Source organism: Leptodactylus fuscus, chromosome 7, assembly GCF_031893055.1.
Source record: "Leptodactylus fuscus isolate aLepFus1 chromosome 7, aLepFus1.hap2, whole genome shotgun sequence".
NCBI lineage: Eukaryota > Metazoa > Chordata > Amphibia > Anura > Leptodactylidae > Leptodactylus > Leptodactylus fuscus.
In genome coordinates this window covers 139225023-139241532 of record NC_134271.1, presented here as the reverse complement: position 1 = coordinate 139241532, position 16510 = coordinate 139225023, and the positions used below count along the sequence as shown (strand labels likewise).

General features: G+C 47.3%; 1 protein-coding gene across 2 annotated transcripts in view; it reads right to left on the bottom strand.

Moving 5' to 3' along the window:
- Positions 1–13823, bottom strand: part of OTUD7B (OTU deubiquitinase 7B) — a 41698-nt gene extending 27875 nt beyond the window's left edge. Inside the window, exon 1 of one of the 2 annotated variants that reach the window (XM_075283169.1) lies at positions 13518–13823. In XM_075283169.1, coding sequence (XP_075139270.1) covers positions 13518–13530 — 13 coding nt within the window. In that variant the 5' untranslated portion in view covers positions 13531–13823. Of the gene's footprint in view, positions 1–3339; positions 3432–13517 lie in introns of those variants that run through there. The other variant, XM_075283170.1, reaches the window with a different exon arrangement.
- Positions 13824–16510: the final 2687 nt, after the last annotated feature.

The window sequence follows — 16510 nt, the reverse complement described above, 5'->3', positions numbered from 1 at the left end:
TTTTCAGTTCAGTAAACCAGAATATCCAATAATAAAGCATGAGGGAATCTACTAACTGGCATGACATGTGCGGAACTTGTCAAACCCGCAACGTCCCCGTCCGTCACCTCCAAGAGTAGCTGATAACACTACAAGCCCATAAGATAAAAGGGGAATGGCCATATAGTACACAGTCCCCACTAGCACAGTCACAGAGCATTGGCGGCCATAGCCGAGCGCGGGTTTTATTGTTGTTTTCGGATAATACTACCAAAGGTGACGATACCCAGGTATACACAAGATATGGAAGTCCCATAAACTGCTGGAGAGGGAATCTGCCAGAGCAGCAAATACCCAGAAATCCTACAGCAAGTAGTGCCAAAGTGCAAGGCGCTTATCACACTGGTTCCAAAAGATCAAATACACAAGGGTGGAAACCAACAGCAGGCATAGGAACGGATCAGTGCACAGCGGCCTACAGCTAGTGATCTATATATACCAGCTTATATAGAGCAGAATAGTGAGCGCAGCTCTGGAGAATACTACAGGATAAGTAATGTAATGTATGTACACAGTGACTGTACCAGCAGAATAGTGAGCGCAGCTCTGGAGTATAATACAGGATAAGTAATGTAATGTATGTACACAGTGATTGCACCAGCAGAATAGTGAGTGCAGCTCTGGAGTATAATACAGGATAAGTAATGTAATGTATGTACACAGTGACTGTACCAGCAGAATAGTGAGCGCAGCTCTAGAGTATAATACAGGATAAGTAATGTAATGTATGTACACAGTGACTGTACCAGCAGAATAGTGAGTGCAGCTCTGGAGTATAATACAGGATAAGTAATGTAATGTATGTACACAGAGACTGTACCAGCAGAATAGTGAGCGCAGCTCTGGAGTATAATACAGGATAAGTAATGTAATGTATGTACACAGTGACTGTACCAGCAGAATAGTGAGCGCAGCTCTGGAGTATAATACAGGATAAGTAATGTAATGTATGTACACAGTGACTGCACCAGCAGAATAGTGAGGGCAGCTCTGGAGTATAATACAGGATGTAACTCAGGATCAGTACAGGATAAGTAATGTAATGTATGTACACAGTGATTGCACCAGCAGAATAGTGAGTGCAGCTCTGGAGTATAATACAGGATAAGTAATGTAATGTATGTACACAGTGACTGTACCAGCAGAATAGTGAGCGCAGCTCTGGAGTATAATACAGGCTGTAACTCAGGATCAGTACAGGATAAGTAATGTAATGTATATACATGGTGACTGTACCAGCAGAATAGTGAGCGCAGCTCTAGAGTATAATACAGGATAAGTAATGTAATGTATGTACACAGTGACTGCACCAGCAGAATAGTGAGCGCAGCTCTGGAGTATAATACAGGATAAGTAATGTAATGTATGTACACAGTGACTGTACCAGCAGAATAGTGAGCGCAGCTCTGGAGTATAATACAGGCTGTAACTCAGGATCAGTACAGGATAAGTAATGTAATGTATGTACACAGTGACTGCACCAGCAGAATAGTGAGCGCAGCTCTGGGTTATAATACAGGATAAGTAATGTAATGTATGTACACAGTGACTGTACCAGCAGAATAGTGAGTGCAGCTCTGGAGTATAATACAGGATAAGTAATGTAATGTATGTACACAGTGACTGCACCAGCAGAATAGTGAGCGCAGCTCTGGAGTATAATACAGGATAAGTAATGTAATGTATGTACACAGTGACTGCACCAGCAGAATAGTGAGCGCAGCTCTGGGTTATAATACAGGATAAGTAATGTAATGTATGTACACAGTGACTGTACCAGCAGAATAGTGAGTGCAGCTCTGGAGTATAATACAGGATAAGTAATGTAATGTATGTACACAGTGACTGCACCAGCAGAATAGTGAGCACAGCTCTGGAGTATAATACAGGATGTAACTCAGGATCAGTACAGGATAAGTAATGTAATGTATGTACACAGTGACTGCTCCAGCAGAATAGTGAGTGCAGCTCTGGAGTATAATACAGGATAAGTAATGTAATGTATGTACACAGTGACTGCTCCAGCAGAATAGTGAGTGCAGCTCTGGAGTATAATACAGGATAAGTAATGTAATGTATGTACACAGTGACTGTACCAGCAGAATAGTGAGTGCAGCTCTGGAGTATAATACAGGACGTAACCCAGGATCAGTAAAATGAATACCACATATTACAAAATGACTCAACATGTTGGCAACATGGAGACAAGCAACTACTAGAAGAAGCCATGTTCTCTTTTTAGGAATGGGCTTGGACACATGACATCAGTGGGGCGCCCTGTGCCTGGACTTCCAGGACTTCTCACACATACTGGCTTACTGCAAGATGTCTGCTGGCAGGAGAAGACGGACCTAACACAAAACAGAAAAATCCACAGTAAATAAAAGCCATCATGTCGTCCTCGTTTGTTGTGGTTTCAGTATATTGTCAGTTCTAGAGGTTTCTGGGAATGGAAAGTTATCTAACCAATATGCCCCCCCCCCCCCCCGCCGCCGCTTTCCCAGGCTCCTGAATGGCACTTGTCTAATTATCCAGTGAAAAGTCACTAGTGAGGCCAAACATGCCCGAACAGTAACAAACGTCATGTGACATATATAACCAACCTGATTGGGTATATACCTACACACCGAGTGTATCCTGCCTTAGAGATTTTCCAGGGTTTGGCACCCAGCTTTCCTAGAACTCTGTATGACCAGTCTACTTCGGTATACAGCAGAGCGTATATATAGAGAGAACCGGTCACCTCTCCCGGCATAGTTGTAAGTATCAGTTCTTGGGATTCTGTGTTGAATTGTTCCTCTGTTATACCTCTTGGAAATGTATGAACAACTGAGTGTTACTAGTGTGCGTGTCAGTCTGACACTGCATGTGTGTAGAGACACGCCCCTTTGACATGTATGCGTTCAGAGACACGCCCCTTTGACATGTATGCGTGCAGAGACACGCCCCTTTGACATGTATGCGTGCAGAGACACGCCCCTTTGACAAGCAGTGTGCTCATTCATTGACGTCCAGGAAGAACAACAGAGGAACGTCGCAAATTTTCAGACTTGTTACTTCATAGGTAACACAAGGATTTACTACGACACTTCAGGAGAGGCGACCGCTTCATTGCAATTCAGATCTAATGTCGGCCCTAGTCGTGGTCACCCAGCTTTCCCAGGACCAGAAGATAAGAATGCACGGCCCCTTGATAGGAGAGGACACCTCAAGGACTTCCATTGACTTGTTTTTTTTTCTTCCTTACCTGCCATGTGCTCTGGCAAATCACAACATGTCAGTCACCCGTCCAAACCTTACCTTCCAGAAGATCTCGAGCCAGCCCAGGCTCCGCCCCCGTCGAGCGCACAAAATCTGACAGGACGAGATCCATGTCCGCAGGTCATGTGATCATGAAGTCTTTTTTTTTTTCGTGGACGGGTTGGTCACAGATGAAAGTTTAGCTCTGGAGTGTTTGGCTGTAAGAACGCACAGAAGCTTGTGTTACACACCCGGCGGACACAGCGGGCAGAGGCTCCGTGTCACTTGTGCCGCCGCTTCAATTACAAAAAAAAAAAAAAAAATGACACACAAAGCACGAGCGCGGCGGCGGCGGCCCGGGATATAAATAACCTCTGGGCGATCTCGTCTGGCTGAAGACACTCTCTGGTTTCCCTTTGTTCACATTTTTCACAAAAGCGACGTGTGACCCCGCCTCCTCGCTCAGAGGGGACATTGTTCTAACTCCTACAGGTGCTGCCGTCTACAAAACAACGCGGACCCGCCGCCTGGGCCGCTTAAAGGGGCAGTCATTGTAGATCACCTACCGCCAGCTCTGAAAACCTAAGAAGTGTGTGGGACACAGCGCCACTCTGGTCCACAGACTGTGTCTGGTAGTGCAATAGGTAAACATAAATCCCTAGGATCTGACAAACAGCGCCACTTTTGTCCACAGGTGGTACCCGGTAGTGCACTATTTCACCCTCTGTTTGCAGTTCCACTGATTTGGAGTTTTTTCTCTATCCCACACCGTTCCTGAGCAATAGGTGCGGTGAGTTTTGCTGCCTGATATGCTAACTGAAGTCTCTAGTGGGTGGGGTCAGGCAGGAGCAGAGAAGGGGGCGTGACTCAATGCTCCAATCAGAGCTCAGTATCACGCCCCCTTGCCCACCCCTATTTGACATTAGAGACTTTAGTTAGCAAATCAGACCTCAAAACTAACTAACGATTGCTCAGGAATGGTGGGAACTAGAGAAAAAATTCCAACTGCGCCAGAATCAGCAGCTATTAAAGGGTGAAAATAGCTCAAGATGGTGGAGGTGGTGAAAGGTCCTCTTTAAATAGGGGTAAGTGTCTATGGAAAACACTCCTTAAAGACTGTAAGAAGTAATTTCTGAGATACCATCCCACATCAGTGGTACTACAGAGCAGCCGCATTCACTTAAAGGGGGTGTCCAGGGGTCTGACCCCACTAATTATAGGAACAGTGGACTTCAAGTGACCACTCCTCTATTCACTTCTATAGAACATTGTACCTTGAGTGGGGGTCCTCATGTGTCCTACCGGTCCGTTCAATGGATCGTAGTTCTCTGATCACTGGAGGTCTCAGTGATTGCAATACCAGACGCGGCCACTGTACAAGAGTGGCGCTGTCATAGCTTTTTGCTTCGCTCTTGTATTCAGAATGTATAAGGGGGCAGTTACTTGGATTGGTAATGGAGGCCTATAAGTGCTTTTACATGGAGGGGGGGGGGGGAGTTAATGGGACTATGTAGGATGTATATGATGATAAATAATAGAATAGGGGGGCTGAGGACACATCCGCACATTGCAGCCGCCTCCCTCTCAGCCAGGAATGTCAGGATCTGGAATATTACAGCTCCGCGCTTGCAGGAGGATCTCGGCGAATTCTACAACTCGTGTTTACAATGGGTTGGGCCGGGCCCACGAGGCCGAGACAAACAAATGCCTGTTCTTGGGCATATCTTAAGCAAGCACATGACGGCCATTGTACTGGGCACAGACCACGCAGCGGCACAACAACACTGGGCCCGGCCACGCTCCTGGCAGCTCTGATTGACACTCGGATTCCTCCTAATGTAACAGATTGGACTCTACACTGGCGTTCCTCTGTTACTCCTCCTGGAAACATTTTATTGAGAATGTTGCGTTGTCCATGGAGTGGAGCGCCCCTTTAAGAGCGCTGCAGTACGTGGCTCACTTAATGGACGCAGGAGACAGAAGTGCTTGCTAGTATTCCCCCTGGAGATGGCGAGGCTCAGCAGTCTGGCTCTACACCCGCACGGTGACATCTCTCCCCCCCACCGAGGCGTCTGACAAGATGGAGACAGAAGTCAGGGCTCAGCATCTCCAGCGCTGCAATTTCTTGGAAGTCGGAGGACGTTATCGAGGCGATCGAGGACACCCCCTCCTGCCCCAAAGTGACCCCCATGGGCTGTATATAAGCACATTTAGGGTAAATTCTCCTTAAGGATCCTATTACACCATTGTATTCGGAGAGGCTGAAGTTACAGGTCCCCGGTCAGACCAGATTTTCTGCCCGTGTCCCTATGACAACACTTCCTGGCCCAAGGCCTTAAGAAAGCCAACTGGACTCCAGCTGTCATTTTTAAGGCAGGGGTAAGATGTAAGGCCGGATTTCATTAGCTATATCCCTTTAATAAAGCAGAGGCAGGAAGTGTTGTCACAGGGGCAGCAACAGGTTCCTGAGAGCTTAGCATGTCAACCCTGTGCCCAATGGCTTCTATACACACGACGTGGGGCCCTGTCCAAGCTCTATTATAGGGCCCCCTAGTGGCAGGATTTACAACACACTTTTTTTTAGAGGTTGATTCAATTGTAAAAGTGGCAGGCGGGTGCAGAGATATTGTGCGGGATCCCAGAAGGGATCATTGTGTCCCCCCCATCCCATAATCCTATGAGGTGTATGAGCCCCTGGGGTTTTGGGCTGTGGATAAGAGAGAGAGTGGGGAGGGGGTGTCCGCTATTGTCCGTCTCCCCCGCCCCGCCGTCCTCCATCATTCGCACATGAATAGGTACAATGTCCCCAGATGAGAAGGCGATGGTCAGGCCGGGGAGGGGGCTGTGCTGCTGCAGCTTTGGCCATGGGGGGGGTTTAGTAAATCAGCTTATCCTGAGAGTGACCAGGACTGGCCCTGCCTGCAGCAGATGGCACGCCGCTATTTAACAACCGGAAACGTAATACGCCGCCGCGCTGGACACCTTGTTCTCTGCCGGTGCACAGATGTACTTAACCCTTTACGCCGCTGCGGGTCGGCTGAGGCGAGATGACTAGATGTCACATGGCGGCATCTACCCAATCCCCTCCAGCGGCATCATGACAATGGAGGGGAAACGTCCCAGATGTTATGCTTACGAAAACACGGACCACCTGACTATTACCCAGAAGCCTCTGCGTGACCGTGACCCCCCTCCCTGAGGTTACCACCGGTCAGACCTGAGGACTCCTGCGTCATTGTAAGCCCCCCCCCTCACCCGTGGGTACCAAATCAAATAAAAAAAAAATGCTTTATTGGCACGTCCGAATAGGTATTTGGCATTGCCAAAGCTAGTAAAGTGGGTGGGTGGGGGGGGGGGGGGGAGTTGGGTTGGGTGGGTGGTGGGTATGGGGGGGGGGGTTTGGGTTATAACAGTCCATGGAGTCTCATCTTCCTCTTCGTTGGTGACTGCTATATGGGGGGGGTTGGAGGTGGGGTGGGGCAGGGCGGTTAATTTGGGGTATAACAGTCCATGGAGTCTCATCTTCCTCTTCGTTGGTGACTGCTATATGGGGAGGTGGGGGTGGGGGTGGGTGGGGCGGGTGTTTTGGGATAAATATAACAGTCCATGGAGTCTCATCTTCCAATCTAGTGGTCAGGGAGCTGGGAATGAAGGGTTAATGATTGCACATTCAGGACCACAGCGTTGGGGGTCTCTGACTATAACCCCTCCCCCATATAGTGACCTGAAGCCTTCTGCAACTTTCTCACCAATCTGCCCCAATCTTTAAGATCTCCGAGGAGGGCTACACCGGAGACCCGTACAAAGCCCCCAGACCCATATAACTGAATAGGAAGGCAGGACTACGGGAAAGCTGGGTGATAGCCACATATAGGAGAGGACGGCAGCGGGCAGGAGAAAGGTCGGCCGCCCCCCTGATCTATGAGATCACAGGCCAAGTATGCCGGGAAGACACGAGGAGGAGCGGACACATTGTCTCAGGGTAATGGCATCTCATGGAGGGGCGTTGTAGTCCACTGGCTTAGTCTATAGGAGATCACTAGCCCTCCACTCCATCACTGCGTGACCACCATTACACACCTGGGGGGCTTCTAACAATCCCAGCAATCAGATCACGACCCATACTAGCCCATGAGATGGTATTACTAGGGATTTTGTTTGTCTCTTTTTGGGAAAGCTGGGTGACAGTCAATGCACATATACATTTATGTGGGATCGGTGAACACTCAGCTTTCCCAGATTCCAGGACAGGCAGTCAGGTCGTGATAGAGGCCGCCTCCCGGGAATATACTGCTTCTGTAAACCAGCTTTCCTAGACTCCTGAATGGCACACTCCAATTTAGATTTGGCTTGTCAATCAGGAATCTGAAGAAGCGGGGTGACAGAGCTGTCATCTAGGAAAGCTGTCACCACATGTCGCTGACAGTTTCCACTAGGGCTTGTATATAGTGGGGCACAGCTTCTGGAGACCGTCAGCAATGCCACAACCTGGGAGAGATGACAGATCACATGACCGGCGTAATATGGAAAGTTACTGTAATAAGAGGACACGCCGGGCACATGGCGTCACAGGATGGGCGTACAGGCCTCCTCCCCGAAAACTGGACACAGGATACCTATCTGCTTCTAGTAAAGCTGGGTGACATTCAATATGCCAGCGACTGCAGTGTGAGCATGGGCGATGACCCAGCTGTCCTCTGCTCCTGAATGGAGCAGGGCACGAATACCAAAGCTGGGTGACCACATGGCAGCCATAGTGGGTGTTATCCAGCTTTCCCTATACACCTGGATCCTGCACGGTTATATCTATGCAGATTCATTAGTCTAGCCAGAAAAGCTGAGTGACCGAGCTCCCCTGTGGCCACTGTAACGGTAGCCATATGGCTCGTCACCCAGCTTTTCCAGAGGCAGAAAGAGCTGCCCAGAATCTGACAGGACTCCAGGTCTAGAGGAAACCTCTCCATCCGTATCTGACAGATCTCTGCTTGCTGTCAGTGAATGGATTCCATAACACTACTTACAGCAGAGGGTTTGTTACAGTTGTTTCCGGCCTAGATCAGCTGGTCCTGATACAACATGGCAGCCTGGAGGTGACTGTAACAAACCCTCTGCTGTGACAAGTCTCACATCTGGACTGTTCCCAGTCTTGTAGCAGACCCCATCATTAAAGGAGGACCCCGGACCCAATACTCCTTACGTGGCACTTGTGACGTGGTCAGCAGAGGTGGTCTGGGGTCAGCGCAGGGGGGAGTAAAGCAGCAGTACCATTAATGAGACCCCCGCTATTAGAGGGTCAATACAGATCACGTCCCATTACACCTTCACCCACTTCATTCCATGTAACCCGCTCTGCTCATCCAGAGCCTCCTGATTCATTCCATGTACTGCAGCAGTGTAACCCGCTCTGCTCATCCAGAGCCTCCTGATTCATTCCATGGACTGCAGCAGTGTAACCCGCTCTACCCATCCAGAGCCTCCTGATTCATTCTATGAACCAGAGCAGCATAAACCATTCAGCTCATCCTGGACCACGACATGCACTGCAGTAGCGTAAACCGCTTTGTTCATCCTGAGCCTCCTGGTTCATTAAGGCAAAGAAGAAGTGGAGTGGCAGCTATTGGATTTAGTCTTGGGCTAGGTTCTTGCCCTAAATTGAGGTACCTTAGAAAACTGGATGTCACCTCCATCAATTATTACCGATTGTGTCAGTCTGTACCGTTGTTCTGGCATTCTATTCAGCATGATAGTAACTGTCCGCACCCAATAACTGCTGGGCAGAGTTATACGCATTACTATGCTACAGGTCTGCCTGTGTCAGTCCACACTGCAGTTCTCGGATTATATTCGTGGACAAGGAAACACTATTAGGGGTGTATATAGGACAGCAATGGCTGTCACGGTCTTGGGATACAAGGACGTCACCATCTCGCACTAGTCACAGCGATCCAGGCGAGACACAGACACATCCGGGGCCAGGACACAAATAGCCCATTATAAATAGATTTCTGAATGTGTTGATTGAATTATCTGCCAACGCTCAGTGACACCTCGGTGTCTGTGTCACCGACTACTGGGTGTATATAGCGTAGGTGAGGGTATATAGCAGCCGGCCACTACGGGGTTAAAGGACCCCTCCACACATCCCCTGTCCCAGGCATATGCGGTCCTGGGAAAGTTGGGTGACAATCTATATGGCTGCCCCGACCCCGGCTTTACCAGACAACCCAGCTTTCCAGGACACAGACACAAATAAACAGTTCAGTAACGGGCAAATAGAAAAGCAGAGTCAGATGGACAGGGCAGAGATTCCTCGTATCGTAAAGATGAGCGGCCAAGATTGTGACAAAGCGGAGATAAGAGGAGCGGCGGCGGCAGGGGACGCCATGGAGCGCCAAAGGTAGGGAGCAGCCGGATCTGGTCACCTGATCCACCTGCGTATACAGGGCCACGGCCAGATCCTGGGGTTGTATCCAATGTGACAAACCACTATATGTACAGGAGGTCCTTGTATACCTAGAGAACTGCATAAAGAGCAATTACCTAATCTATAGTCACTATAGGAGCTGCTATATGTACAGGAGGTCCTCGTATACCTAGAGAACTGCATAAAGAGCAATTACCTAATCCATAGTCACTATAGGAGCTACTATATGTACAGGAGGTCCGCCATACCTACAGAGAACTGCATAAAGAGCAATTACCTAATAATAGTCACTATAGGAGCTGCTATATGTACAGGAGGTCCGCCATACCTACAGAGAACTGCATAAAGGGCAATTACCTAATCTATAGTCACTATAGGAGCTGCTATATGTACAGGAGGTCCGCCATACCTACAGAGAACTGCATAAAGAGCAATTACCTAATAATAGTCACTATAGGAGCTGCTATATGTACAGGAGGTCCTCTATACCTGCAGAGAACTGCATAAAGAGCAATTACCTAATCTATAGTCACTATAGGAGCTGCTATATGTACAGGAGGTCCGCCATACCTGCAGAGAACTGCATAAAGAGCAATTACCTAATAATAGTCACTATAGGAGCTGCTATATGTACAGGAGGTCCTCGTATACCTGCAGAGAACTGCATAAAGAGCAATTACCTAATAATAGTCACTATAGGAGCTGCTATATGTACAGGAGGTCCTCGTATACCTAGAGAACTGCATAAAGAGCAATTACCTAATCTATAGTCACTAAAGGAGCTGCTATATGTACAGGAGGTCCGCCATACCTGCAGAGAACTGCATGAAGAGCAATTACCTAATAATAGTCACTATAGGAGCTGCTATATGTACAGGAGGTCCGCCATACCTACAGAGAACTGCATAAAGAGCAATTACCTAATAATAGTCACTATAGGAGCCGCTATATGTACAGGAGGTCCGCCATACCTACAGAGAACTGCATAAAGAGCAATTACCTAATCCATAGTCACTATAGGAGCCGCTATATGTACAGGAGGTCCGCCATACCTGCAGAAAACTGCATAAAGGGCAATTACCTAATAATAGTCACTATAGGAGCTGCTATATGCACAGGAGGTCCGCCATACCTGCAGAGAACTGCATAAAGAGCAATTACCTAATAATAGTCACTATAGGAGCTGCTATATGCACAGGAGGTCCGCCATACCTGCAGAGAACTGCATAAAGGGCAATTACCTAATAATAGTCACTATAGGAGCTGCTATATGCACAGGAGGTCCGCCATACCTGCAGAGAACTGCATAAAGGGCAATTACCTAATAATAGTCACTATAGGAGCTGCTATATGTACAGGAGGTCCGCTATACCTACAGAGAACTGCATAAAGAGCAATTACCTAATCTATAGTCACTATAGGAGCTGCTATATGTACAGGAGGTCCGTCATACCTGCAGAGAACTGCATGAAGAGCAATTACCTAATCTATAGTCACTATAGGAGCTGCTATATGTACAGGAGGTCCGCTATATACCTGCAGAGAACTGCATGAAGAGCAATTACCTAATCTATAGTCACTATAGGAGCTGCTATATGTACAGGAGGCCCGCCATACCTACAGAGAACTGCATAAAGAGCAATTACCTAATCTATAGTCAATGTAGCATCTGCTATATGTACAGGAGGTCCGCCATACCTACAGAGAACTGCATAAAGAGCAATTACCTAATCTATAGTCACTATAGGAGCTGCTATATGTACAGGAGGTCCTTGTATACCTAAAGGGAACTGCATGCAGAGCAATTCCCCAACACAGACCTGCAGCCATAAAAGAGATATCAAAGACATGAATTTCCTAACTTGGGCCCTGTACATATCTGCACTTGGGGACCCCCCTCCCGAACACAAACCTATCCACATAAAACAAAGCAGTTCCCTAAGGAAACCCGCAGACCCCATAGACTATAATGGGGTCCGTGTGATCTCCGCACAAAAAATGCGGAGAGAAAATTGCTGCTTCCATTGCTTCTGTCTGCGCATATTTCATGCAGATAGGGGAATGGAATGGCCTGACTTGCGAGCAGGAGTGTTACTCCACCAATATATCAGGGTATCCCTATACATCAGGGGTAGGGAACGTACGGCTCTCCAGCTGTTGCAAAACTACAACTCCCAGCATGCATACTGGCTCCGCTGTTCTGGGAACTCCCATGGAAGTGAATGGAGCATGCTGGGAGTTGTAGTTTCACAGCAGCTGGAGAGCCGAAGGTTCCCTACCCCTGCTATACATCCTTCCTAAATACGAGGTATTGGTCACCCCCATGTATCAGGCCCCTAGCACACAACCCTATGGCCCATATACACATCTGTAATATCTGAGGCCCTGAGTCCGGGCCTTAGGAGGGGGGTCCTATATGTGCCCGCAGAGGTCTGCATGGCACAGAGGGTGAGGACATTTTGGGCGGCTCTTCCTGCGCCCGCAGATTACATCATTTCATCTGTGATACCAGCGGCCATGAGATTTATTACTATTATTACACAACCTTCCCCCTCCCACACCCGAGTACCAGGGGTCACATTCGGGGTTATCTTTGCCACCTGTAACTTTGGCGTGACAACCACCAGGCACGCGCGAGGCTGGCACATGACATTGCAATTCCTCACCCTTTCCAAAAAGTCAATGGAAACCTCCTGTACTGACACTGTGCAACTGGCACGGGTGCAGGGTTTGGTACAGTGCGTCAGGGGAGGCATTCGGCTCCTGGGTGTGCGTCTGGCAAGAATCTGATACCTGAAGCTTGTGGAAAATTCCTTGAAATGTTGCACGGTGCCTGCGCTGCCATCGCCCCTCCGTACACCACACGCCCTCTGAATCACCAAAATTCTCTCATCACTCAGAAATGTCAGGAAAGCCAAGTTGCCCAACGCCCGGGCCTTGAAGAACCCGCAGTCATGGATGAGGAACTGAACATTGAAGGGCACGGCAAAGCCCCGGAGCCAACACAAGGCATGGGCAAATACAAACATGTCCGCTATGCCCCATTGGGGCGCTGATCCACCCAGTGGTCATATGACAACTCCTCATCTGAGACCCGGTAGTCTGTAAACATGGAGACACCTACATCTGCATATGAGCTGTGTACAACAAACGGTAAGACGTTATCAGTCCTGGAGTCGGTGGCATGCTGGGACTTGTAGTCAGATTACAGCAGTAAGAGGCCAGTGTGGCCGGCAGCATCTGCACCTGTCAGACGTCCCAGACTACAGGTGGCACAGGACGCAACGCTGCCAGCCTTGCAAATGAAGGGAGGCGTCGGGTGCAGGGCAAACAACCCAAAGCAAACAGCAATAAAAGTGCAGCCCTGGTAGGACTAGTCAGGGGGCCGCCATACTGGGCTACCACAGAGGAAACCCCAACTACCCTACAAAGAGCGTGCAGGAGCGCCACCATGCTGTGGGTTACAGACCCCAAATAAAGTTCAAGTCGCCCCAAAGAAGCAGCGGCAAGTAGGCAACTAACAAAGGACAAACCTACATCAGTAGTCACACACCAAGCAGACCCCAGCAACAAAGAGGACCCACCCCAACACAGGCCCTGGGGCAACCACATAGGTAAAGTGGCTACTACAGGAGAGGGCGGATAACAAGGGGTGACCCTCAAAGTGCCCAACTCTAGGGCAAGGGGGTCACCAACAAAGGGAGCACTGGGAGCCCAGTGTGTGTAGGAGTCACCAGCCCTTGTGCCCCACCATAACTTCTTACTGCCCGCACAGCGCCCCCTCCCGGCCGTGCACAGGACACTCAGCACTCACCCTTGGACGTCATGTTGTCCTCGGTGTCACACAGCCTCGGTGCTCGGGCGCTGCTCCACGCTTAATCCAGGCCAGAGCCGGCCACTTGAGTACTGTAGTAGTCCCGGAGAAGCATGTCCCTTGTCGGCCACCTCAGGCCGAGGCGCAGCGCTCATCTCCCGGAACCTCCCGCCACCCCGACTGTTCCTGTCACTCCGGCCCCGGGCACCGAATCGTCCACTCTCCCGGCTCCGGAGCTGCCCCAGCTCTGCTCGGATCAATCCAACTACTCAGCGGCCGCCGCACGGCATGACGGGACCTGTAGTCTGCACCTCACACACTCGGGTCATGTGACCAGCGCCACGCCCACCGACACTTGTTCGTGTTGTTCCTCCTGTCCCGAGCGTCAGTGCGAGATGTCTGTCATGTCTGCCACTATCTAATATAGGACACAACACTACACAAAATAGGACACAGCACTACACAACTACTACTAACAGGACACAACACTACACAACAATACACTACTATATACTACTAATAGGACACAACAATACACAACTACTACTAATAGGACACAACACTACACAACTACTACTAATAGGACACAGCACTACACAACTACTACTAATAGGACACAGCACTACACAACTACTACTAATAGGACACAACACTACACAACTACTACTAATAGGACACAACAGTACACAGCTACTACTAATAGGACACAACACTACACAACTACTACTAATAGCACACAACACTACACAGCTACTACTAATAGGACACAACACTACACAACTACTACTAATAGGACACAGCACTACACAACTACTACTAATAGCACACAACACTATACAACTACTACTAATAGGACACAACAGTACACAACTACTACTAATAGGACACAACAATACACAACTACTACTAATAGGACACAACACTGCACAACTACTACTAATAGGACACAACACTGCACAACTACTACTAACAGGACACAACACTACACAACAATACACTACTATATACTATATACTACTAATAGGACACAACAATACACAACTACTACTAATAGGACACAACAGTACACAACTACTACTAATAGGACACAACACTACACAACTACTACTAATAGGACACAGCACTACACAACTACTACTAACAGGACACAACACTACACAACAATACACTACTATATACTATATACTACTAATAGGACACAACACTACACAACTACTACTAATAGGACACAACAGTACACAACTACTACTAATAGGACACAACACTACACAACTACTACTAATAGGACACAACAGTACACAGCTACTACTAATAGGACACAACACTACACAACTACTACTAATAGGACACAACACTACACAACTACTACTAATAGGACACAACAATACACAACTACTACTAATAGGACACAACACTACACAACTACTACTAATAGGACACTACACAACTACTACTAATAGGACACAACACTACACAACTACTACTAATAGGACACAACACTACACAACTACTACTAATATGACACAACACTACACAACTACTACTAATAGCACACAACACTACACAGCTACTACTAATAGGACACAACTACTACTAATAGGACACAACACTACACAACTACTACTAATAGGACACAACAGTACACAACTACTACTAATAGGACACAACACTACACAACTACTACTAATAGGACACAACACTACACAACTACTACTAATAGCACACAACACTACACAACTACTACTAATAGGACACAACACTACACAACTACTACTAATAGGACACAACAATACACAACTACTACTAATAGGACACAACACTGCACAACTACTACTAATAGGACACAACACTACACAACTACTACTAATAGGACACAACAATACACAACTACTACTAATAGGACACAACACTACACAACTACTACTAATAGGACACTACACAACTACTACTAATAGGACACAACACTACACAACTACTACTAATAGGACACAACACTACACAACTACTACTAATAGGACACAACACTACACAACTACTACTAATAGGACACAACACTACACAACTACTACTAATAGGACACAACAATACACAACTACTACTAATAGGACACAACAATACACAACTACTACTAATAGGACACAACACTGCACAACTACTACTAATAGGACACAACACTGCACAACTACTACTAATAGGACACAACACTGCACAACTACTACTAATAGGACACAACATTACACAACTACTACTAATAGGACACAACACTACACAACTACTACTAATAGGACGCAACACTACACAACTACTACTAATAGGACACTACACTACACAACTACTACTAACAGGACACAACACTACACAACAATACACTACTATATACTATATACTACTAATAGGACACAACAATACACAACTACTACTAATAGGACACAACAGTACACAACTACTACTAATAGGACACAACACTACACAACTACTACTAATAGGACACAGCACTACACAACTACTACTAATAGGACACAGCACTACACAACTGCTACTAATAGGACACAACACTACACAGCTACTACTAATAGGACACAGCACTACACAACTACTACTAATAGGACACAGCACTACACAACTACTACTAATAGGACACAACACTACACAACTACTACTAATAGGACACAACAGTACACAGCTACTACTAATAGGACACAACACTACACAACTACTACTAATAGGACACAGCACTACACAACTACTACTAATAGGACACAGCACTACACAACTACTACTAATAGGACACAACACTACACAACTACTACTGATAGGACACAACACTACACAGCTACTACTGATAGGAAAACAACACTACACAACTACTACTAATAGGACACAACAGTACACAACTACTACTAATAGGACACAACACTACACAACTACTACTAATAGGACACAACACTACACAACTACTACTAATAGGACACAACAGTACACAACTACTACTA